Source organism: Oncorhynchus keta, chromosome 9 (assembly GCF_023373465.1).
Source record: "Oncorhynchus keta strain PuntledgeMale-10-30-2019 chromosome 9, Oket_V2, whole genome shotgun sequence".
Classification (NCBI taxonomy): domain Eukaryota; kingdom Metazoa; phylum Chordata; class Actinopteri; order Salmoniformes; family Salmonidae; genus Oncorhynchus; species Oncorhynchus keta.
Window position 1 is genome coordinate 23,806,730 of NC_068429.1, and position 24,764 is coordinate 23,831,493.

A 24,764-nucleotide genomic window follows, 5' to 3' on the forward strand; every position below is an offset into this window, starting at 1 on the left:
AAAAAAGATGGTAAAATGTTTTCAAATAAAAGCACCATAAATCCAGAGAATGACAGACTTTGATGAGAAAGTTTGATGACAAATTGTTCCCACAAGGACCGCCGCTCCACCTTCCTGTTCAAGTGAGCACAGCACAACAAGGTGAGTCCAAAAATGTATTGTATGCTGCTGCATACATTTTGTAATATGACAGGGAGATATGTATACTGTAGCTAAGATAGTAATACTAAGTTAATGTTGTGTGGTAAGCTGTTAGTAGCCCATGTGCCTCACCTTAATAATTTGGTCCCTTTCCCCCTCATAACTTAACCTACTGTTCTGATTTGGTGGTGCACATGTAGCCTATAGCCTGTTTTAGAGAAATGTCATCATTGAATATTGTAAGAGCTTTCATTGTCTGCTTTATATACCCCATTTATTTATCCTACTGTTCTGACTTGGTGTACATGGAGAATACCGTAAGAACGGCCCATGTTCTGAATTCTGTACATTTCAAAAGTGCTGAACAAATAGTTATATTGACTACGTCTGTCATAGCTCGCTCATTAATGTCTTATTCGAAATTACGGATTGCCTCTTATCCGCTTGTCGAGCATAACACAAGAGCCTAACATAGGAGCCTAACATAAGAGCCTAACACAAGAGCCTAACACAAGAGCCTAACATAAGAGCCTAACACAAGAGCCTAGCACAAGAGCCTAGCACAAGAGCCTAACACAAGAGCCTAACACAAGAGCCTAACACAAGAGCCTAACACAAGAGCCTAACATAAGAGCCTAACATAAGAGCCTAACATAAGACACCAACTGTTATGTAGTTACACTGCATTTCTAGGATCACTATACAAAAAAAACTGTCTGACAGCCAGATCCAGGATTCTTACAGAGTTCAAGTTCAATGTCTAATTTAACTGATTCATGCTTAATATATGATTTAATGAAAACTTACACTGTCATAAATGCAAGGACAGAAAATGTATGTTTTAAGTCACACGATTTTGGACAAATCCGTCAAGACACCAACTATGATAAAGGATTTAAATCAACTAGTGAATTGCATTGAATATAGCTGCGATCCCCCTTATATCTTAATGTAATGACATGAACAAAAATGGCTAATTATTATCAATGACTTATCAACAGCTGAAACAAGTTGTCCAGTGTAGAAAATCCTCACTAGTACGCTAGTTTATAGAAACACACACTTATGGATTGCTGTGAGTGAGTTAGTGGGGCTGATGCATTGAACATGAGGAGACAGAAACAGACTCTACATCTCCCTGCAGTGACAGAGTGATGAGGTGTTGTGGAAGCTTTAGGCTGCCTGCTATATTGGGTTTCTTTGTATTGCCTGTTGGTAGAAGTGACATGCTGAATTCATCTCCCTGAGAGCATTACACTGGAAAAATCTATACTGCCCCACTGCCTGGATAGGAACACACACACACAGGCGCGCACACACACACACACACACACACAGGCACACACACACACAGACACGCACACACACACACACTCGCCGCCGAGAGGCACGTCAATAGAAAGACCAGCCTGATTCGACAGCACTTTGAGATAGACTTTGTGCAACAGTGAGTGTGTGTGTCTCTCTGTGTCTCTATCTGGGTGTGTGCGTGTGCGTGTGTGTATGCGTCAATGTGTGTGTGTGTCTACGTGCATGCGCTCTGTGTGTATGTATGTGTGTGTGTATGTACTGTGTTTGCGTGTTTGTGTGTGTGTATTATGTACCATGTGTGTGCGTGCATCTGTGCATGTGTCTGTGTGTACCTGGTCACAAAGTGTAGCTATGAGTCCCTCCAGGTCGTGTTTCTCATGAACAACCATCTGTTTCTCTTCATACTCTTGTTCCAGCTGCATCTCTAGCTGACGCAGCTACAAGGAAATAAAAACAAACTTATTACAATTACAGTAAATAAGCAAAGGAACCAGGTGTTTTACAGGACGTAGTGGATACAGGTGTTTTACAGGACGTAGTGGAACCAGGTGTTTTACAGGACGTAGTGGATACAGGTGTTTTACAGGACGTAGTGGAACCAGGTGTTTTACAGGACGTAGTGGATACAGGTGTTTTACAGGACGTAGTGGAACCAGGTGTTTTACAGGACGTAGTGGAACCAGGTGTTTTACAGGATGTAGTGGAACCAGGTGTTTTACAGGACGTAGTGGAACCAGGTGTTTTACAGGACGTAGTGGAACCAGGTGTTTTACAGGACGTAGTGGAACCAGGTGTTTTACAGGACGTAGTGGAACCAGGTGTTTTACAGGACGTAGTGGAACCAGGTGTTTTACAGGACGTAGTGGAACCAGGTGTTTTACAGGATGTAGTGGAACCAGGTGTTTTACAGGACGTAGTGGAACCAGGTGTTTTACAGGACGTAGTGGAACCAGGTGTTTTACAGGACGTAGTGGAACCAGGTGTTTTACAGGACGTAGTGGAACCAGGTGTTTTACAGGACGTAGTGGAACCATGTTCAACAGTTAAACAAAGGAACCAGGTGTTTTACAGGACGTAGTGGAACCATGTTCAACAGTTAAACAAAGGAACCAGGTGTTTTACAGGACGTAGTGGAACCAGGTGTTTTACAGGACGTAGTGGAACCAGGTGTTTTACAGGACGTAGTGGAACCATGTTCAACAGTTAAACAAAGGAACCAGGTGTTTTACAGGACGTAGTGGAACCATGTTCAACAGTTAAACAAAGGAACCAGGTGTTTTACAGGACGTAGTGGATCCATGTTCAACAGTTAAACAAAGGAACCAGGTGTTTTACAGGACGTAGTGGAACCATGTTCAACAGTTAAACAAAGGAACCAGGTGTTTTACAGGACGTAGTGGAACCATGTTCAACAGTTAAACAAAGGAACCAGGTGTTTTACAGGACGTAGTGGAACCAGGTGTTTTACAGGACGTAGTGGAACCAGGTGTTTTACAGGACGTAGTGGAACCATGTTCAACAGTTAAACAAAGGAACCAGGTGTTTTACAGGACGTAGTGGAACCATGTTCAACAGTTAAACAAAGGAACCAGGTGTTTTACAGGACGTAGTGGAACCATGTTCAACAGTTAAACAAAGGAACCAGGTGTTTTACAGGACGTAGTGGAACCATGTTCAACAGTTAAACAAAGGAACCAGGTGTTTTACAGGACGTAGTGGAACCATGTTCAACAGTTAAACAAAGGAACCAGGTGTTTTACAGGACGTAGTGGAACCAGGTGTTTTACAGGACGTAGTGGAACCAGGTGTTTTACAGGACGTAGTGGAACCATGTTCAACAGTTAAACAAAGGAACCAGGTGTTTTACAGGACGTAGTGGAACCATGTTCAACAGTTAAACAAAGGAACCAGGTGTTTTACAGGACGTAGTGGATCCATGTTCAACAGTTAAACAAAGGAACCAGGTGTTTTACAGGACGTAGTGGAACCATGTTCAACAGTTAAACAAAGGAACCAGGTGTTTTACAGGACGTAGTGGATCCATGTTCAACAGTTAAACAAAGGAACCAGGTGTTTTACAGGACGTAGTGGAACCATGTTCAACAGTTAAACAAAGGAACCAGGTGTTTTACAGGACGTAGTGGAACCATGTTCAACAGTTAAACAAAGGAACCAGGTGTTTTACAGGACGTAGTGGATCCATGTTCAACAGTTAAACAAAGGAACCAGGTGTTTTACAGGACGTAGTGGAACCATGTTCAACAGTTAAACAAAGGAACCAGGTGTTTAATATATGCTTGATGTAGATTATTGATCTCCTCATATTAACCCTGGCTGTCGTAAAACATCTCTATAGTGGTGTCACTGGCAAGATCAGGGCTGTACAGTACTTAAGTAAAAAATACTTGAGTGTACTACTTAAGTTGTTTTTTAGGGTATATTGTACTCCGGTATGACATTTGGGTACTTTTTCCACCACTGTTCATATTAAGTTGACAGTCAGTAACTGTTCTAACCTAAGCAGTGGTCCCATTCTGTGGTCAGTAGCGGTCACCTACCCGTCTCTGGGAGGACTTGTGTACGTCCTCTAACTCCTCCTCTTTATCCTCCAGCTCTTTAAGATGAATCTGTTTCATTCTCTCCATCTCCATCTCAAAACGCAGGTGCACCTAGAGGAAGATAGGTGGAAGAAGAGAGGTGGAGAAAGAGGAAGAGAGGTAGAGGAAGAGGGGGTGGAAGAGGAAGAGAAGTGGAGAAAGAGGAAGAGAGGTGGAGAAAGAGGAAGAGAGATGGAAAAGAGGAAGAGAGGGGGGAAGAGGAAGAGAGGTGGAGAAATATGAAGAGAGGTGGAGAAAGAGGAAGAGGTGGAGAAGAGGAAGAGAGGTGGAGAAAGAGGAAGAGAGATGGAGAAGAGGAAGAGAGGGGGGAAGAGGAAGAGAGGTGGAGAAAGAGGAAGAGAGGTGGAGAAAGAGGAAGAGATGGAGAAGAGGAAGAGAGGGGGGAAGAGGAAGAGAGGTGGAGAAATATGAAGAGAGGTGGAGAAAGAGGAAGAGGTGGAGAAGAGGAAGAGAGTTGGAGAAATAGGAAGAGGTGAAGAGGAAGAGAGATGGAGAAGAGGAAGAGAGGTGGAGAAAGAGAAAGAGGAAGAGAGGTAGAGGAAGAGAGGGGGGAAGAGGAAGAGAAGTGGAGAAAGAGGAAGAGAGGTGGAGAAAGAGAAAGAGGAAGAGAGGTAGAGGAAGAGAGGGGGGAAGAGGAAGAGAAGTGGAGAAAGAGGAAGAGAGGTGGAGGAAGAGGAAGAGGTGGAGAAAGAGGAAGAGTTAGAGTAAGAGGCAGAGAGATGTCTGTGTCTCTGTGTGTTGTGTGCATACATACCTGCTGCTGTGTAAAAACAGTATCACTCAATCATGTCAGTAGTAAGCATTACAGTTTCTTGTAATCCATGTGTGTGTGTGTGTGTGTGTGTGTGTGTGTGTGTGTGTGTGTGTGTGTGTGTGTGTGTGTGTGTGTGTGTGTGTGTGTGTGTGTGTGTGTGTGCGTGCATGGCATGCATACCTGCTGCGCCTGCTGAATCTTGGCGGTAAGCTTGGTAATCTCCTCTCCTCTCTCATTGGTCTGGGTCTCCAGGAGGCGGAGCTGCTTCTTGAGGTCCGGCAGCGAATCAGAGGCCAGGTCAAAGGGCACGCTGAGGTCACGGATCTGGGCACACAGCTCCTCCTTCTGCTGCTGCACACGAACCACTTCTGCCAGGCTCTCCTACAAACAAACAAACAAACGCACGCACGCACGCACGCACGCGCACGCACGCACGCACGCACGCACGCACGCACGCACGCACGCACGCACGCACGCACGCACGCACGCACGCACGCACACACACACACACACACACACACACACACACACACACACACACACACACACACACACACACCAAATCGCAGGAACAGACACACATGGGAACAGACAAAGGATGTATCTTTTCACCAAATGTTTGTTGTTTAAGGTTGTGAAACCACCTCTAAATGTGTATTTTGTGTACCTGTAGAGTGCGTTTCAGAGTGTATATCTCTGCCCCCAGTGCAGTGCTCTCGTGAATGGCTTTATCCTTCAGTTCTCTCTCTTTGTCTGCCTCTTCTAGGGCCTGGGTCAACTCACTGTCAAACCTGTAAAAACACATGCATTGGAACGCATACAAACTCCATTATATGGAATCCCTACATACCCTTGTTTGAATTAAGTTTCTTACACATACACACGTGCACAAACACGTGCACACACACGTGCACACACACACACACACACACCAATACAAACCTACCTCCTCTGTTTGCGGTCCAGCTCGTGAGCGCGACCCTGTAGGCTGTCAGTGAGAACACGGGCGTCCTGGAGGTCAGAGGTGACACGACGAACCTGACGCTTCAACTCTGTGGCGCTCTTCTTAGACTGCTCCAGCTGGGCCTGTAGGAAGCCCACCTACCACAAGGGGGGAGACAGAGACTCAGCAAGAGACGACAACCCTGGACTGTGTGTGAGCTACGCTGAGAAGTGTGTGTGTGTGTGTGTGCTATATACCTTGGTGTCCAGCTCTAGGTGTGTCTGTCTCTCTGCCTCCAGTCTCTCCTCTGTGTGTTTGAGTCGTCTCCTGACATACTCTACCTCAGTCTGGCAGCACTCTAGCTGTAGTGCCATCTCACTCTCTGTAGGGGAGGGGGGCAGTGTGTGTGTAGAGAAAAGTCATGAATAATTCCAATTACATCAGACCACACCCCATCCTCCCAGATCCCCCACACCTGTTCCCTCCTAAAACGCTAGTCCAAACCCCTTAACCGCCAAACCCTAAACTGCCATTACCCAACCTCCATCCAACCCCCCCCTCCCCTCCATGTGTTGCCTGTTCTGTGTGAATAAATGTCAAAACTGTCATTCTGGCATTTATTCTGCATTTTCCCTGATGCCTCATGGGGGCAGTATAACTCAGATCAACAGTTAGTAACATCCAGTGTAGTCAAACCTTCCATTCAGTGAGAGGGAGTTTCACCTATTGATAAATCCAAATGACAGGCAGTTTACCTATAGTAGTTCCCCAGCTTGTCCCTGTCCCAGCCTGGGACTCTTTGCTCTGGACTTTCTGTTTCTCCTCCTCCAACTGTTTCTCCAGCGTCACCATGGTGGCCTTACACTGGCCCAGCCGAGCCTGAGAAAGGGAAGGAGACAAAAGAGAGAAAAAGAAAGAGAGAAAAACACTGTATTGTATGGGGCCAGGCACACAACACCTTTAGTCCTTGTGTACCGGAGAGTTATTAGGGTGCTGTTTTAATACTCCCCGTAGTTCATTGTGTACTGGAGAGTTATTAGGGTGCTGTTTTAATACTCCCCGTAGTTCCTTGTGTACTGGAGAGTTATTAGATGCTGTTGTAATACTCCCTGTAGTTCCTTGTGTACTGGAGAGTTATAAGATGCTGTTGTAATACTCCCTGTAGTTCCTTGTGTACTGGAGAGTTATAAGATGCTGTTGTAATACTCCCTGTAGTTCCTTGTGTACTGGAGAGTTATAAGATGCTGTTGTAATACTCCCTGTAGTTCCTTGTGTACTGGAGAGTTATTAGGGTGCTGTTTTAATACTCCCTGTAGTTCCTTGTGTACTGGAGAGTTATTAGGGTGCTGTTTTAATACTCCCTGTAGTTCCTTGTGTACTGGAGAGTTATTAGGGTGCTGTTTTAATACTCCCTGTAGTTCCTTGTGTACTGGAGAGTTATTAGGGTGCTGTTTTAATACTCCCTGTAGTTCCTTGTGTACTGGAGAGTTATTAGATGCTGTTGTAATACTCCCTGTAGTTCCTTGTGTACTGGAGAGTTATTAGATGCTGTTGTAATACTCCCTGTAGTTCCTTGTGTACTGGAGAGTTATTAGATGCTGTTGTAATACTCCCTGTAGTTCCTTGTGTACTGGAGAGTTATTAGATGCTGTTGTAATACTCCCTGTAGTTCCTTGTGTACTGGAGAGTTATTAGATGCTGTTATAATACTACCTGTAGTTCCTTGTTTTCCCTGGTGAGTCGTAGTCTCTCTCCTCTCTCCATGTCAAGCGCCTGACTGACAGCTTCACCACGGAAACGCTCATCACTTAGTTCAGACGACACCGCCGTCACCTAGACAAAACACACCCACACCTGTATTTATAACTAAAGCTTTACTTCACACTTTGTCCACCCAGCCTATCACTTTAGTGCTCCTCAAACTTTACACTTGACAGGCCTCCCAAACTTTACACTTGACAGGCCTCCCAAACTTGACATATTACTATCCCTAAATCAAACGTTTACACTTTACAGCCCCTCAAACTTTACACTTTACAGCCCCTTAAACTTTACGCTTTACAGCCCCTCAAACTTTACGCTTTTCAGCCCCTCAAACTTTACGCTTTACAGCCCCTCAAACTTTACGCTTTACAGCCCCTCAAACTTTACGCTTTACAGCCCCTCAAACTTTACAGCCCCTCAAACTTGACACTTTACTGCCCCTCAAACTTTACATTTTACTGCCCCTCAAACTTTACACTTTACTGCCCCTCAAACTTTACACTTTACTGCCCCTCAAACTTTACACTTTACTGCCCCTCAAACTTTACACTTTATAGGCTTCCTAAACTATACCCACCTTGGTCTCCAGGATGTCAGTGGTCTGTCTCAGCTCGTTCCTCTCTCTCTCTGACTTCTCCAGTCGTCGTCTCAGAGCCGTGATCTCATCCTGGGAAATCATAAGAGTATTTTGTTAAACAACATACCAAATCTCCAGTGATAAAGTTTAGCTCTTATAACTATTTGGCTTTGAGTTGATTCAAAAGGCCTTGGATCAAGTGGTTACTGTTTGGCTCTGAATCATGGGTAGTCTCTGAATCAACATGCTTTTTTTGCTCTGTATCACTGAGTAGTCTCTGAATCGATTCCTACCTCCTTGGCTCTAAGTCTCTGGTCATCCATGTTAACATCCAGTAGGGGGCGTACTCTACACAGCAGTTTCCACCAGCTCCACTTGGCCACGCCTCTCAGAGTACGGATGTTACTCTGGACACACCTCACTGCCATCTGCTGCACCTGTATGGGGACACACAGAGATACACACAAGTGTTATCGTCAGTACAGAGACAACGTGGAGTCGCAATTCAACGGCTCAGGCATGAGACATATGTGGCAGGGTCTACAGAAAATCACGGACTACAAAAGGAAAACAAGCCACGCCAGACACCGACGTCTTGCTCCCGGACAAGCTAAACACCTTCTTCACCCACTTTGAGAATAACAAAGTGCCACCGACGCGGCCCGCTACCAAGGACTGTGGGCACTTGTTCTCCTTGGCTGACGTGAGTAAGACATTTGAACGTGTTAACCCTCGTTAACCCAGCCGGTCCAGACGGCATCCCTAGCTGCGTCCTCAGAACATGCGCAGACCAGCTGTCTGGAGTGTTTACAGACATATTCAATCTCTCCCTATTCCAGTCTGCTGTCCCCACTTGCTTCAAGATGTCCATCATTGTTCCTGTACCCAAGAAAGCGAAGGTAACTGAACTAAATGACTATCGCCCCATAGCACTCACTTCTGTCATCATCAAATCAAATCAAACTTTATTTGTCACATGCGCAGAATACATGTGTAGACTTTACCGTGAAATGCTCACTTACAAGCCCTTAACCAACAGTGCTGTGAAAGAAGAGGAAAATATTTATCAAGTAGGCTAAAATAAAAAGTAATAATAAAAGTAACACAATAAGAATAACAATATTGAGGCTATATACACGGAGCACCGGTACCGAGTCAGTGTGCAGAGGTACAGGCTAGTTGAGGTAATCTGTACATGTAGGTGGGGGCCAAGTGACTATGAATAGATAACAAACAAACAGCGAGTAGCAGCAGTGTATAAAGGGGGAGGTCAATGTAAATTGTCCAATGGCCAATTTATGAATTGTTCACTAGTCTTATGGTTTGGGGGTAGAATCTGTCGAGTCCTAGACTTAGAGCTCCAGTACCGCTTGCTGTGCAGTAGCAGAGAAAACAGTCTATAAATTGGGTGACTGGAGTCTCTGACAATTGTATGGGCTTCCCTCTGACACCTCCTATTATATAGGTCCTGGATGGCAGGAAGCTTGGTCCCAGTGATGTACCAGGCCGTTCACACTACCTTCTGTAGCTCCTTACGGTCAGATGCCGAGCAGTTGACATACCAGGCGGTGATGCAACAGGTCAGGATGCTCTCGATGGTGCAGCTGTAGAACCTTTTGAGGGTTTGGGGACCCATGCCAAATCTTTTCAGTCTCCTGAGGGGGAAAGACATTGTCGTGCCCTCTTCATAACTGGCTTGGTATGTTTGGACCATAATAGTTTGTTGGTGATGTGGACACCAAGGAATTTGAAACTCTCGACCCGCTCCACTACAGCCCTGTCGATGTTAATGGGGACCTGTTCGGCCCGCCTTTTCCTGTAGTACACAATCAGCTCCTTTGTCTTGTTCACATTGAGGGAGAGGTTGTTGTCCTGGCACCACACTGCCAGTTCTCTGAACTCCTCCCTATAGCCATCTCACTATTGTCGGTGATCAGACCTACCACTGTTGTGTCGTCAGCAAGCTTAATGATGGTGTTGGAGTCATGCCTGGCTATGCAGTCGTGGGTGAACAGGGAATACAGGAGGGGACTAAGTACACACCCCTGAGGGGCCTCAGTGTTAAGGATCAGTGTGATAGACGTGCAATTGCCAACCCTTATCACCTGGGGTCGGCCTGTCAGGAAGTCCAGGATCCTGTTGCAGAGGGAGGTGTTTAGTCCCAGAGTCCTTAGCTTAGTGGTGAGCTTTATGGGCACTATGGTGTTGAACGCTGAGCTGTAGTCAATGAACAGCATTCTCACATAGGTGTTCCTTTTGTCCAGGTGAGAAAGGGCAGTGTGGAGTGCGATTGAGATTGCGTCAGCTGTGGATCTGTTGGGGTGTTATGCAAATTGGAGTGGGTCTAGGGCGTCGGGGAGGATGCTGTTGATGTGAGCCATGACCAGCCTTTCAAAGCACTTCATGGCTACCGACGTGAGTGCCACAGGCGGTAATCATTTAGGCAGGTTACCTTCACTTCCTTGGGCACAGGGACTATGGTGGTCTGCTTGAAACATGTAGGTATTACAGACTTGGTCAGGAAGAGGTTGAAAGTGTCAGTGAAGACACTGGACATTTGGTCCGTGCATGCTTTGAGTACACGTCCTGGTAACAAATAGATCCACAGACAATGCCATCGCACTTCCCTATCCCATATGGATAAGAGGAATACCTATGTAACAATGATGTTCATTGACTATAGCTCAGCCTTCAACACCATAGTACCCTCCAAGCTCATCATTAAGCTCGGGGCCCTGGGTCTGAACACCGCCCTGTGGAACTGGGTCCTGGACTTCCTGACGGGCCGCCCCATGGTGGTGAAGGTAGGAAACAACTCTCCCACTTTGCTGATCCTCAACACAGGGGCCCCACAAGGGAGCGTGCTCAGCACCCTCCTTTACTCCCTGTTCACCCATGACTCTGTGGCCACGCATGCTTCCAACTCAATCATCAAGTTTGCAAAGGACACAACAGTTGTAGGCCTGATTACCAACAATGACGAGACAGCCTATAGGGAGGAGGTGAGGGCCCTGGCGGAGTGGTGGCAGGAAAATAACCTCTCCCTCAACAAAACGAAGGAGCTGATCATGGACTTCAGGGAACAGCAGAGGGAGCACGCCCATATCCACATCGACGGGACAGCAGTGGAGTAGCTGAAAAGCTTAAAGTTCCTCGGTGTACACATCACCGACAAACTGAAATGGTCCACTCACACAGACAGTGTGGGGAAGAAGGTGCAACGGCGTCTCTTCAACCTCAGGAGGCTGAAGAAATTTGGCTTGGCCCTCACAAACTGTTACAGATGCACAATTGAGAGATGCACGTCAACTGCACTGCTCACAACCACAGGGCTCACCAGAGGGTGGAGCTGTCTGCCCAACGCATCACCGGAGGCACACTGCCTGCCCTCCAGGACACCTACAGCACCCGATGTCACAGGAAGGCCAAAAATATCATCAAGGACATCAACCACCCTAGCCACTGCCTGTTCACCCCACTACCATCCAGAAGGTGATGTCAGTACAGATGCATTAATGCTGAGACCGAGACACTGAAAAACAGCTTCTATCTCAAGGCCATCAGACTGCTAAATAGCCATGACTAGCAGGCTCCCACCCGGTTACTCAACCCTGCACTTTAGAGACTGCTTCCCTACAGTATATACATAGACATGGAATCACTAGTGTCGTGGAAATTTCCTGTATTTACCAATTCATGAGAGCAAACCACACACAAGTCAGAGTTATCATAAAGTCCATCTTTAATTATATGAGCTCCATCACAACCCTGTGACTCTCAGATCAATTCAGTGTCTATAAATGAATTCTCTGAGAGTCCTTACACATGGCAACTGAGATCCTTTATAGCACACACATAGCCAGACAGCATAGGCCATAAATTATTGTTCAGCTTTGTCTCCTAAACTATGTTTCTTCTCGCTCACAGAACCATAAAACAAAAACTATCAACAGGCATATATCAAATACCCCCTCCTGACAAGATACCAGAGAAACATTGACTGGCACACAGACATTGTGGAGCCAAGAGATAATAGATTTAAAAGATATGTTTACATATGAAGACAATCTTGACCCCTCCCCTCACTGCGGCCCAAGTAACTTACCCCATGACAGAGAACAGAACTGCAACCAGCCCACAGTATTATACAAAAATAGACATTCTGATGAGAAATAACTCACAAACACATAATGAATATAAAACATCTTACCTATGTTACCAACTAATTCTGATTATTCCCCAACACTAGTCACTTTAATAATGTTTACATACTACTTTACTTATTTCATATGTATATACTGTATTCTATTCTACTGTATGTTAGCCTATGCCACTCCAACATTGCTCGTCCTAATATTTAGATATTTCTTAACTCCATTCTTTTACTTTAGATTTGTGTGTATTGTTGTGTTAGATATTACTGTACTGTTGCAGCTAGGAACACAAGCATTTCACAACACCTGCAATAACATCTGCTAAATATGTGGATGTGAGTCCGTCCGTCTGTCCTCAGGTGCAGGTGTAACCCCGGTCTGTTATGTTAGGGTAGGTGTAACAAATCAAATCACATTTGTTGGTCACATTCACATATTTAGCAGATGTTATTGCAGGTGTTGCGAAATGCTTGTGTTCCTAGCTCCAACAGTACAGTAATATCTAACAGACAGACGGACACACGCACGCACACGTTGCAACTGCACCTAACTAACCTAGCACAGTACACCTGACAGACATGTTGCACCTAGGCTAATGATTCTGGGCCAGGGGTCAAACTCGCCTTCATTTTGCGGTGTTGTTGTCTAGCCAGGTGTCCCATACAGGCAGCCTGTAGGTGAACCAGCCAGACACTGACCAGCTTGTCTCTCTGCTGGTCCAGGTACTTTAACACACCTCGCTTCATAAACACCTGGTGGGAGGACGGGTAGAAAGAAGGGGAGACAGAAAGAGAGTGGAGAGAGAGAGATAAGGGGGAGGTAGGGAGGGAGAGAAACAGAGAGGATGTGAGAGAGAGAGAGAGAGAGAGAGAGAGAGAGAGAGAGAGAGAGAGAGAGAGAGAGAGAGAGAGAGAGAGAGAGAGAGAGAGAGAGAGAGAGAGAGAGAGAGAGAAGGGGGAGGTAGGGAGGGAGAGAAACAGAGAGAGAGAGAGAGAGAGAGAAACAGAGAGAGAGAGAGAGAAACAGAGAGAGTCAGAGAGACAGAGGGAGAGGGAGAGAGAGAGAGATGGAGGGAAAGTTACCACAGTCAATGTAACTAATCTACAGAGACAGGGTGTGTCAGAGACTAACATTAAGGAGCTCAGTACTCCTAGTCAGAAGCCTCTCTCTCAATTCAATTCAATTCAAGGAGCTTTATTGGCATGGGAAACATGTGTTAACATTGCCAAAGCAAGTGAGGTAGATAATACCCTGCCGGCTCCCAGTACGGTACTCTTCTTGTTCAGATCCAGTTCTACCAGCAGCTCCTCCACTGCCTTCCTCTCATCTGGGGTGATGAAGACTGAACCATAGCGTTTCATGACCGGAGGAGACAGAGCCTGGAAACGACACCTGAAGTCACTCAGAGTCATATGTTCCGGATAACCTGAGAGAGAGAGAGAGAGAGAGAGATGGAATAGGGTGGTCAGCCATAGCTATACAGGTGAGCACTATGATGCCACCAAAATTCCCAAATGATCAACTATATAACCTGTGCAGAATGGCTAACGCTCTGCTAAACTGCACTGTACACATCTATCTGAGGGCTGACTCTAGGCTAACACTAACCTGTGCGATAGAGCTGCAGGGCGGGGAGGATGTGTGTAGAGTGTAGCTGGATCCTGAGAGCAGGGACGTCGAATCCTCCACCACCGCTGTCTGTCTTAGCACCCACACACTGCAGGAACACTGGCCTGGCTCGACGAATCAGATTCAATAGAGCATCCTGGAAGGGGGGTTGGCGTGTATTAGGTTACTTATGGCCTGAAGTTTGACTGATTATAAAGTGGGAGTGTGTATTAGGTTACTTAAGGCCTGAAGTTTCACTGATATACAGTGGGAGTGTGTATTAGGTTACTTATGGCCTGAAGTTTCACTGATATACAGTGGGAGTGTGTATTAGGTTACTTATGGCCTGAAGTTTCACTGATATACAGTGGGAGTGTGTATTAGGTTACTTATGGCCTGAAGTTTCACTGATATACAGTGGGAGTGTGTATTAGGTTACTTAAGGCCTGAAGTTTCACTGATATACAGTGGGAGTGTGTATTAGGTTACTTATGGCCTGAAGTTTCACTGATATACAGTGGGAGTGTGTATTAGGGTACTTATGGCCTGAAGTTTCACTGATATACAGTGGGAGTGTGTATTAGGGTACTTATGGCCTGAAGTTTCACTGATTATAAAGTGGGAGTGTGTATTAGGGTACTTTTACATTACATTTAAGTCATTTAGCAGATGCTCTTATCCAGAGCGAAATACTTAAGGCCTGAAGTTTGACTGATTATAAAGTGGGAGTGTGTATTAGGGTACTTATGGCCTGAAGTTTCACTGATATACAGTTGGAGTGTGTATTAGGGTACTTATGGCCTGACGTTTGACTGATTTTAAAGTGGGAGTGTGTATTAGGGTACTTATGGCCTGAAGTTTCACTGATATACAGTGGGAGTGTGTATTAGGGTACTTATGGCCTGAAGTTTCACTGATATACAGTGGGAGTGTGTATTAGGTTACTTATGGCCTGAAGTTTCACTGATATACAGTGGGAGTGTGTATTAGGGTACTTATGGCCTGAAGTTTCACTGATATACAGTGGGAGTGTGTATTAGGTTACTTATGGCCTGAAGTTTCACTGATATACAGTGGGAGTGTGTATTAGGTTACTTATGGCCTGAAGTTTCACTGATATACAGTGGGAGTGTGTATTAGGGTACTTATGGCCTGAAGTTTCACTGATATACAGTGGGAGTGTGTATTAGGTTACTTATGGCCTGAAGTTTCACTGATATACAGTGGGAGTGTGTATTAGGTTACTTATGGCCTGAAGTTTCACTGATATACAGTGGGAGTGTGTATTAGGGTAGTTACGGCCTGTAGTTTCACTGATATACAGTGGGAGTGTGTATTAGGGTACTTATGGCCTGAAGTTTCACTGATATACAGTGGGAGTGTGTATTAGGTTACTTATGGCCTGAAGTTTCACTGATATACAGTGGGAGTGTGTATTAGGTTACTTATGGCCTGAAGTTTGACTGATATACAGTGGGAGTGTGTATTAGGTTACTTATGGCCTGTAGTTTGACTGATATAAAGTGGGAGTGTGTATTAGGTTACTTATGGCCTGTAGTTTGACTGATATAAAGTGGGAGTGTGTATTAGGGTAGTTATGGCCTGCAGTTTGACTGATTATAAAGTGGGAGTGTGTATTAGGGTAGTTATGGCCTGTAGTTTCACTGATATACAGTGGGAGTGTGTATTAGGGTAGTTATGGCCTGTAGTTTGACTGATATAAAGTGGGAGTGTGTATTAGGGTACTTATGGCCTGAAGTTTCACTGATATACAGTGGGAGTGTGTATTAGGGTACTTATGGCCTGAAGTTTCACTGATATACGGTGGGAGTGTGTATTAGGGTACTTATGGCCTGAAGTTTCACTGATATACAGTGGGAGTGTGTATTAGGGTACTTACGGCCTGTAGTTTGACTGATATAAAGTGGGAGTGTGTATTAGGGTACTTATGGCCTGTAGTTTGACTGATATAAAGTGGGAGTGTGTATTAGGGTATTTATGGCCTGTAGTTTGACTGATATAAAGTGGGAGTGTGTATTAGGGTAGTTATGGCCTGTAGTTTGACTGATATAAAGTGGGAGTGTGTATTAGGGGACTTACGGCCTGTAGTTTGAAGGATTATAAAGTGGGAGTGTGTATTAGGATACTTACGGCCTGTAGTTTGACTGATATAAAGTGGGAGTGTGTATTAGGGTATTTATGGCCTGTAGTTTGACTGATATAAAGTGGGAGTGTGTATTAGGGTATTTATGGCCTGTAGTTTGACTGATATAAAGTGGGAGTGTGTATTAGGGTAGTTATGGCCTGTAGTTTGACTGATATAAAGTGGGAGTGTGTATTAGGGGACTTACGGCCTGTAGTTTGACTGATATACAGTGGGAGTGTCGGCGTATGGCGGCCATTCCTCCGCTGAAGGTCTTTCTGACGGTGCCACTCCTCTGTAGCGAACGCTGGCTGCCCCCCTCCACCCCTCCCAAACCACGACACAGAGGGGGCACAGAGGCACGGGGGCCGAATAACGCCTTCACTACCCCACTGGAAATGGAGAGAAAGAAAAAGAGGTAGAGGGGTAAAGAGAGGGAGAAAGAGAGGGAGGGAGAGAGAGAAAAAGAGGGAGCGAGAGAAAGAGTGAGAGAAAAAGAGAGGGAGAGAGAAAGAGGGAGAGAGAGAAACAGAGGGAAAGGGGGAAAGAGAGGAAGAGAGAGAAAGAGAGGGAGAGAGAGAGAGGGGAGAGAGAGGTAAAGGGGTAAAGAGAGGGAGAAAGAGGGAGAGAGAGAAAAAGCGGGAGAGAGAGAAAGAGAGAGAAAAAAAGGGAGAGAGAGAAAGAGGGAGAAAACAAGGGAGAGAGAGAAAGAGGGAGAGAGAGAAAGAGAGGGAGAGGGGGAAAGAGAAACAGAGGGAGAGAGAAAGAGAGGGAGAGAGAGAAAGAGAGAGAGGGGAAAGAAAGGGAGTGGGAGAAAGAGAGAGAGGGGAAAGAAAGGGAGTGGGAGAAAGGGAGTGAGAGAAAGAGAGGGAGAGAGAAAAAGAGAGGGGGAGGGGGAGAGAGAGGTAGAGGTGTAAAGAGATGGATAAAGAGAGGGAGAGAAAGAGGGAGAGAGAGAAAGAGGGAGAGGGGGAAAGAGAAACAGGAGAGGGGGAAAGAGAAGGAGAGAGAAAGAGAGGGAGAGAGAGAAAGAGAGAGAGGGGGAAAGAAAGGGAGAAAGAGAGGGAGTGAGAGAAAGAGAGGGAGAGAGAGAAAGAGAGGGAGGGGGGAGAGAAATGTAGAGGGGTAAATATAGGGAGAGAGAGAAAGAGGGAGAGGGGGAAAGAGAGAAAGAAAGAGAAAGAGAGGGAGAGAGAAAAAGAGAGGGAGAGAGAGAAAGAGCGAGAGACAGAAGGAAAGGCTGAAGCCAACATTTAATTCATTCCAAAAAATTGTATTGGATATAATTTCAATAAACACACATATACATATTTTAAACATCTTATAGATCTGAAATAGTTAAATGGATAAAAGCAATATGGTAACATGGTTAGTAATTAGGGTGAAGGGTGGATTTGAGATTCGGCAAAACTTACACAGAGGAATTCTGCAGCAGTGAGATGGCGTTGAGAGCAGAAGGGTTGTTCTGGACCAGGCTGAACCATCCCGTCAGGTCATATCTGATCGGGTCAGAACCCATCAGGTGGCTCACCTCACACTGCAGGGGCTGTTCACACTTACGCACTGAGGACAGACAAACCAGAGTTTAGAACTGAACTTCGATGCCACCTTACAACAGAATCACATGTCCACTGCTGACACTATATCTTCTGTGTCACTGAAACTGACAAGACACTGACATACACACCCTCGCCCAAACTCTTACACACACTCACACAGCAACAAACGAACACAGACACCCCCACTTCTCTCTTTCACTCTCTTCCTCCCGCCCACCCGCCCTCCCTAAGGGCTTTACTGGCATGTTTACAGTGCCAAAGCAAGTCAAATAGATAATAATCAAAAGTGAAATAAACAATCAAAATTAACAGGAAACATTAGACTCACATTTTAAATGTCATTATCTCTCTCTCTCCACTCTCCATTCTGTCCACTCTCCCCACTCTCTACCCACTCCACTGTCCCCACTCTCTCCACTCTCTCCACTCTCCACTTTCTCTCCTCTCTCCACTCTCCCCACTCTATATTCTCTCCAATCTCTCCCCACTCTCCACTCTCCCCACTCTCCACTCTCCATTCTCTCCCCTCTCCCCACTCTCCCCTCTCCAATCTCCACTCTGTCCAGTCTCCCCACTCTCCACTCTATCCATTCTCTCCACTCTCCACTCTCCCCACACTCTCCCCTCTCTCCACTCTCCCCTCTCCAATCTCCACTCTGTCTCCTCTCCCCACTCTCCACTCTATCCAATCTTTCCACTCTCCCCACTCTCCCCACACTCTCCCCTCTCTCCACTCTCCCCTCTCCAATCTCCACTCTGTCCAGTCTCCTCACTCTCCACTCTATCCATTCTCTCCACTCTCCACTCTCCCCTGTCTCCTCTCCCCACTCTCCACTCTATCCAATCTCTCCACTCTCCCCACTCTCCCCACTCTCCCCACTCTCTCCACCCTCCATTCTCTCCAGTCTCCCCACTCTCCCCATTCTCTCCACTCTCCCCACTCTTCACTCTCTCCACTCTCTCTCCACTCTCTCTCCACTCTCCCCTCTCCCCAGTCTCCACTCTCCCCACTCTCTCCACTCTCTCCACTCTCTCCACTCTCCCCTCTGCCCACTCTCTCCACTCTCTCCACTCTCCACTCTGCCCACTCTCTCCACTCTCCCCACTCTCCCCACTCTCTCCACCCTCCATTCTCTCCAGTCTCCCCACTCTCCCCATTCTCTCCACTCTCCCCACTCTTCACTCTCTCCACTCTCCACTCTCTCCACTCTCTCCCCACTCTCTCTCCACTCTCTCTCCACTCTCCCCAGTCTCCACTCTCCCCTCTCCCCTCTCTCCACTCTCTCCACTCTCTCCACTCTCTCCACTCTCCCCTCTGCCCACTCTCTCCACTCTCTCCACTCTCCACACTCTCCCCAATCTCCACTCTCCACACTCGCTCCCCACTCTTCACTCTCTACTCTCTCTCCACTCTCTCTCCACTCTCCCCTCTCCCCAGTCTCCACTCTCCCGTCTCCACTCTCCCCTCTCCCCACTCTCCCCTCTCCCCACTCTCCCCTCTCCCCACTCTCTCCACTCTCCCCTCTCCCCACTCTCCCCAGTCTCCACTCTCCACACTCTCTCCACTCTCCCCACTCTCTCCAGTCTCTACTCTCCCCTCTCTCTCCAGTCTCCCCAGTCTCCACTCTCCACACTCTCTCCACTCTCCACTCTCTCCCCAATCTCCATTCTCTCCATTCTCCCCACTCTCCACTCTCCCCACTCTCCACTCTCCACACTCTCTCCACACTCCACACTCCACACTCTCCCCACTCTCCCCACTCGCCCCACCCTCCCGTCTCACCAGTAGAGCTGTAGTACTGGCAGACTCTCTCCAGGACAGTGTTTTCTGTCGATCCTGGAGTCACCATCTCCTCATCCAGAACCCACAGCAGTCCTCTGGGGTCTCCCTCTGCCCCTCGCACCTACCACACACAAACACGGACACACAAACACAAACCATGTTGATCTGGCGAGGCTAGTCTGTGCCCGGAACACTGTGTGGCACACTGGACGATTAGTGGAAGTTCTCAGAAAGGGTGTCAGAGCTGTAGTCTCTTCTGTGTGTGTTAGGTGCAGGTAGCAGACGGTTGTGTGTGTTAGGTGCAGGTAGCAGACGGTTGTGTGTATTAGGTGCAGGTAGCAGATGGTTGCGTGTATTAGGTGCAGGTAGCAGACGGTTGCGTGTATTTGGTGCAGGTAGCAGACAGTTGTGAGTGTGTTAGGTGCAGGTAGCAGACAGTTGTGTGTGTTAGGTGCAGGTAGCAGACAGTTGTGTGTGTTAGGTGCAGGTAGCAGACGGTTGTGTGTGTTAGGTGCAGGTAGCAGACAGTTGTGTGTGTTAGGTGCAGGTAGCAGACGGTTGTGTGTGTTAGGTGCAGGTAGCAGACAGTTGTGTGTGTTAGGTGCAGGTAGCAGACGGTTGTGTGTGTTAGGTGCAGGTAGCAGACGGTTGTGTGTGTTAGGTGCAGGTAGCAGACGGTTGTGTGTGTTAGGTGCAGGTAGCAGACAGTTGTGTGTGTTAGGTGCAGGTAGCAGACAGTTGTGAGTGTGTTAGGTGCAGGTAGCAGACAGTTGTGTGTGTTAGGTGCAGGTAGCAGACAGTTGTGTGTGTTAGGTGCAGGTAGCAGACGGTTGTGTGTGTTAGGTGCAGGTAGCAGACGGTTGTGTGTGTTAGGTGCAGGTAGCAGACGGTTGTGTGTGTTAGGTGCAGGTAGCAGACAGTTGTGTGTGTTAGGTGCAGGTAGCAGACGGTTGTGTGTGTTAGGTGCAGGTAGCAGACGGTTGTGTGTGTTAGGTGCAGGTAGCAGACGGTTGTGTGTGTTAGGTGCAGGTAGCAGACAGTTGTGTGTGTTAGGTGCAGGTAGCAGACAGTTGTGTGTGTTAGGTGCAGGTAGCAGACAGTTGTGTGTGTTAGGTGCAGGTAGCAGACGGTTGTGTGTGTTAGGTGCAGGTAGCAGACGGTTGTGTGTGTTAGGTGCAGGTAGCAGACGGTTGTGTGTGTTAGGTGCAGGTAGCAGACGGTTGTGTGTGTTAGGTGCAGGTAGCAGACAGTTGTGTGTGTTAGGTGCAGGTAGCAGACAGTTGTGAGTGTGTTAGGTGCAGGTAGCAGACAGTTGTGTGTGTTAGGTGCAGGTAGCAGACAGTTGTGTGTGTTAGGTGCAGGTAGCAGACGGTTGTGTGTGTTAGGTGCAGGTAGCAGACGGTTGTGTGTATTAGGTGCAGCTAGCAGACGGTTGTGTGTGTTAGGTGCAGGTAGCAGGCGGTTTTGTGTGTGTTACCTGTAGAGCAGGCTGGTCTATGGAGGACACCACCTCAGCAGGACTGGTCTCTGGAGCTTCAAAGTCTACCTGAACTCCGTCCTGCAACAACAAAACAGTACACACTCTTAGCAGTCATACAGGTGAACCAGTATCACATTACATGAGTGTGTGTGTGTGTGTTACTGTACCTGTGCGTATCTTTCCAGTGTGTGTGTGAAGGTGTGTGTGTAGTAGTACTCCAGCAGTCTCTCTTGTAGGTAGTTATGACAGAGTTCAGACCAGCCTGCAGCCCTCTCCTCTGCACTGTGTCTGGGGTTGCGGAGGCCTGGAGTGTCCACCACCATCACAGAGGCTAATGTCAGCTGCTGAGAGCTCAAAGCCCTGGGGGGAGACGGCAGCAAACACCCAGGGCTCACCTCACCACTACCACATATACTCAGGTACAGAGATACTACACTGCCTGAGGTGGGTCTACATCACAACTCCACAAACAGATGACTTTTGATACTCTGTACTCTACTAGTCTTGAACAGGCAAAAAATAAAAGGTGTGTGTGATGACAGAACATGTGTGTGTACCTGTTGATAAGTGACACTATAGCCGTGAAGAGTTCTTCATACAGTCCAGAAGCCATGCCATCTACACACTGAGTAGCACTCATCCTGGGACCTAGACAGAGAGAGAGATAGCGAGATATATATATATATATATATATATATATATATATATATATATATATATATATATATATATATATATCTCAATATATCATATCTACATTGTATACTTTAACCATTTGTACATTGTTACAACACTGTATATATATATATATATATATATATATATATACAGTGCCTTGCGAAAGTATTTGGCCCCCTTGAACTTTGAAATGTGGCAAAGTTCAAGGGGGCCGAATACTTTTCGCAAGGCACTGTATATATACAGTGGGGCAAAAAGTATTTAGTCAGCCACCAATTGTGCAAGTTCTCCCACTTAAAAAGATGAGAGAGGCCTGTAATTTTCATCATAGGTACACTTCAACTATGACAGACAAAATGAGAAAAAAATCCAGAAAATCACATTGTAGGATTTTTAATTAATTTAATGCAAATTATGGTGGAAAAAAAGTATTTGGTCAATAACAAAAGTTTATCTCAATACTTTGTATACCCTTTGTTGGCAATGACAGAGGTCAAACGTTTTCTGTAGGTCTTCACAAGGTTTTCACACACTGTTGCTGGCATTTTGGCCCATTCCTCCATGCAGATCTCCTCTGGAGCAGTGATGTTTTGGGGCTATTGCTGGGCAACACGGACTTTCAACTCCCTCCAAAGATTTTCTATGGGGTTGAGATCTGGAGACTGGCTAGGCCACTCCAGGACCTTGAAATGCTTCTTACGAAGCCAATCCTTCGTTGCCCAGGCGGTGTGTTTGGATCATTGTCATGCTGAAAGACCCAGCCACGTTTCATCTTCAATGCCCTTGCTGATGGAAGGAGGTTTTCACTCAAAATCTCACGATACACGGCCCCATTCATTCTTTCCTTTACACGGATCAGTCGTCCTGGTCCCTTTGCAGAAAAACAGCCCCAAGGCATGATGTTTCCACCCCCATGCTTCACAGTAGGTATGATGTTCTTTGGATGCAACTCAGCATTCTTTGTCCTCCAAACACGACGAGTTGAGTTTTTACCAAAAAGTTATATTTTGGTTTCATCTGACCATATGACATTCTCCCAATCTTCTTCTGGATCATCCAAATGCTCTGTGTACCTATGATGAAAATTACAGGCCTCTCTCATCTTTTTAAGTGGGAGAACTTGCACAATTGGTGGCTGACTAAATACTTTTTTGCCCCACTGTATATACAAATTCGTATAATATATTATGTTTTGCAAATTTGTAACATATTGTATGTTTTGCAAATTCGTAACATATAATGCAAATTGTAATTCGTAACAGATCATACGAAATGAATGATGGACATCCACAAATGAATACATACCATACTAAACGTAACATATCAAACTAAATGGATTTGCCTACAGAATAATATGAAATGCTCTGAGACCAGGTTGGAGTGACAGAGTGTGTGTGTGTGTGTGCGCCTGCGTGCGTGCGTGCGTGCCTGCCTGCTTGCGGGTACCTATGTGTCTCTATCTTACCCTCCTCTGCATCAGTAGTAGCGTGTCTCTCTCTGCCGCCCCCGGTGGCTCTCTGCAGCAGCTGTCTGAGGTGGTGTTTGAACACTGCTGTGTGGAGCTCCTCCCCCTCACACCCCAATACACTACTGGCCACCTGGGCACTGTCGAAACTCACAAACGCCCTACGCCCCACTGGGGTAAGGAAGGCAGGTGGGGAGAGGAGGACAGGGGAAGGAAGGGAGGGGAGAAAAACGGGAGGGAAAAAGAAAAGAAGAGGGTGGAAAACAGAAAAAGAAAGTATTGGCATGACTGTCATGTTTTCATAGGTCCCACTAACAGCTAAACTATATAAAGTATCATCTACAGTGTCTTTGGAAAGTATTCACACCCCTTGACTTTATAAAAATGTTATCACGTTATCACGTTAAGTCTTATTCTAAAATGGATGACATATAAATAAAACCTCACAATAACCCATAATGAAACAGGTTATTAAAGACAGGTTATTTACATAAGTATTCAGACCCAGGGCCTCCCGGGTGGCGCAGTGGTTAAGGGCGCTGTACTGCAGCGTGTCCTGTGCCATCTAAGACTCTGGGTTCGCGCCCAGGCTCTGTCGTAACCGGCCGCGACCGTCACATCTGGAGGAAACCTGGCACCATCCCTATGGTGAAGCATGGTGGTGGCAGCATCATGCTGTGGGGATGTTTTTCAATGGCAAAAAGGCTAGTCAGGATCAAGGCAAAGATGAACGGAGCAAAGTACAGAAAGATCCTTGATGAAAACCTGCTCCGGAGTGCTCAGGATCTCAGACTGGGGTGAATGTTCACCTTCCAAAAAGACAATGACCCTAAGCACACAGTCAAGACAACGCTTCGGGACAAGTCTCTGAATGTCCTTGAGTGGCCCAGCCAGAGCCCGGACTTGAACCCATCTCTGGAGAGACCTGAAAACAGCTGTGCCAAGGTTTGCCATGCTTGCAGTGTCATACCCAAGAAGACTGGAGGCTGTAATCACTGCCAAAGGTTCTTCAACAAAGGGTCTAAATACTTATGGAAACGTAATATTTCAGTTTTTTATTTTTTATAAATTTGCAATTAAAAAAAAAATCAGTTTTTGCTTTGTCATTATGGGGTATTCTATGTAAATTGATGAGGGGGAAAAAAACAATTTAATCTATTTTAGAATAAGGCTGTAACCTTGCAAAATGTGGAAAAGGTCAAGGGGTCTGAATACTTTCCGAAGGCACTGTAGTAAATGGTATGGAGAGAGAGATGATGGTACAGTCTATGGTATAAACTCTATACCTTTACATGCCCCCGCTGCTCCCAGATGGTACAACCCTGCCAGGACATGCCATATTGCTCGTTGCTCATTGGCCGAGAAGCCCAGAGTTTCCATGGCAACCAGCAGCTTGGTGAAGGCCACTGATGCACGCTGCTTTTCTTCCACCTGATGGAGGGATGGAGGAGAACACAGATGGTAGGAAGCAGGGCCTATTAGTATGTATAGTATGTAGAGTAAGTAATATGGCCAAAAAACACAAAGGTTAGCAACATGTCCTGGTTACCTTGGTGGGAGGGACTATTCCAAAACAGTTGGCCTCTGGGATTTGGTGCATCTGCAGCTCCGTCCTATCAGGAGGAGACAGGAAGTCATGTAAGAGTGTTTGTGTGTGTGTGCATGTGCGTGTGTGTGTGTGTACCTCATCTCTGTACTGAGTCCAGCCAGCATCTGGGAGAAGACCAGGAAGTTACTCTCTCCCTCCATCTTTTGACACACTCTCCACTTCTCTAACATCATAGTC

The 24,764-nt window shown here is 46.4% G+C and overlaps 1 protein-coding gene and 1 long non-coding RNA gene across 13 annotated transcripts in view; one reads left to right on the plus strand and one right to left on the minus strand.

Moving 5' to 3' along the window:
• The window catches only part of LOC118377961 (unconventional myosin-XVIIIb), a 55,342-nt gene that overhangs the window by 18,837 nt on the left and 11,741 nt on the right, over positions 1 to 24,764 (minus strand). For all 4 annotated transcript variants that reach the window (XM_052525503.1, XM_052525502.1, XM_052525504.1 and 1 more), the window contains 23 exons: positions 24,663 to 24,763; positions 24,528 to 24,591; positions 24,265 to 24,409; positions 22,979 to 23,149; positions 21,393 to 21,483; positions 21,003 to 21,195; positions 20,833 to 20,913; positions 19,356 to 19,476; positions 17,429 to 17,576; positions 16,222 to 16,405; positions 13,871 to 14,027; positions 13,513 to 13,688; positions 12,886 to 13,014; positions 8,402 to 8,545; positions 8,109 to 8,198; positions 7,481 to 7,600; positions 6,523 to 6,646; positions 6,025 to 6,149; positions 5,771 to 5,925; positions 5,492 to 5,615; positions 5,005 to 5,205; positions 4,011 to 4,121; positions 1,785 to 1,889 (listed from right to left, as the gene is read on the minus strand). In XM_052525503.1, the coding sequence (XP_052381463.1) occupies positions 1,785 to 1,889; positions 4,011 to 4,121; positions 5,005 to 5,205; positions 5,492 to 5,615; positions 5,771 to 5,925; positions 6,025 to 6,149; positions 6,523 to 6,646; positions 7,481 to 7,600; positions 8,109 to 8,198; positions 8,402 to 8,545; positions 12,886 to 13,014; positions 13,513 to 13,688; positions 13,871 to 14,027; positions 16,222 to 16,405; positions 17,429 to 17,576; positions 19,356 to 19,476; positions 20,833 to 20,913; positions 21,003 to 21,195; positions 21,393 to 21,483; positions 22,979 to 23,149; positions 24,265 to 24,409; positions 24,528 to 24,591; positions 24,663 to 24,763 (3,060 nt within the window). The remainder of the gene's footprint in view (positions 1 to 1,784; positions 1,890 to 4,010; positions 4,122 to 5,004; positions 5,206 to 5,491; positions 5,616 to 5,770; positions 5,926 to 6,024; positions 6,150 to 6,522; positions 6,647 to 7,480; positions 7,601 to 8,108; positions 8,199 to 8,401; positions 8,546 to 12,885; positions 13,015 to 13,512; positions 13,689 to 13,870; positions 14,028 to 16,221; positions 16,406 to 17,428; positions 17,577 to 19,355; positions 19,477 to 20,832; positions 20,914 to 21,002; positions 21,196 to 21,392; positions 21,484 to 22,978; positions 23,150 to 24,264; positions 24,410 to 24,527; positions 24,592 to 24,662; position 24,764) is intronic.
• Positions 14,567 to 15,773, plus strand: LOC127931810 (uncharacterized). 9 transcript variants are annotated; one of them, XR_008143114.1, is made up of 4 exons: positions 14,567 to 14,810; positions 14,861 to 14,910; positions 15,211 to 15,260; positions 15,712 to 15,773. It is a non-coding gene; the product is annotated as an uncharacterized LOC127931810 (long non-coding RNA). The 9 variants fall into 9 exon arrangements; XR_008143115.1 differs by lacking the exon at positions 14,861 to 14,910 and adding an exon at positions 15,011 to 15,060; XR_008143111.1 differs by lacking the exon at positions 15,211 to 15,260.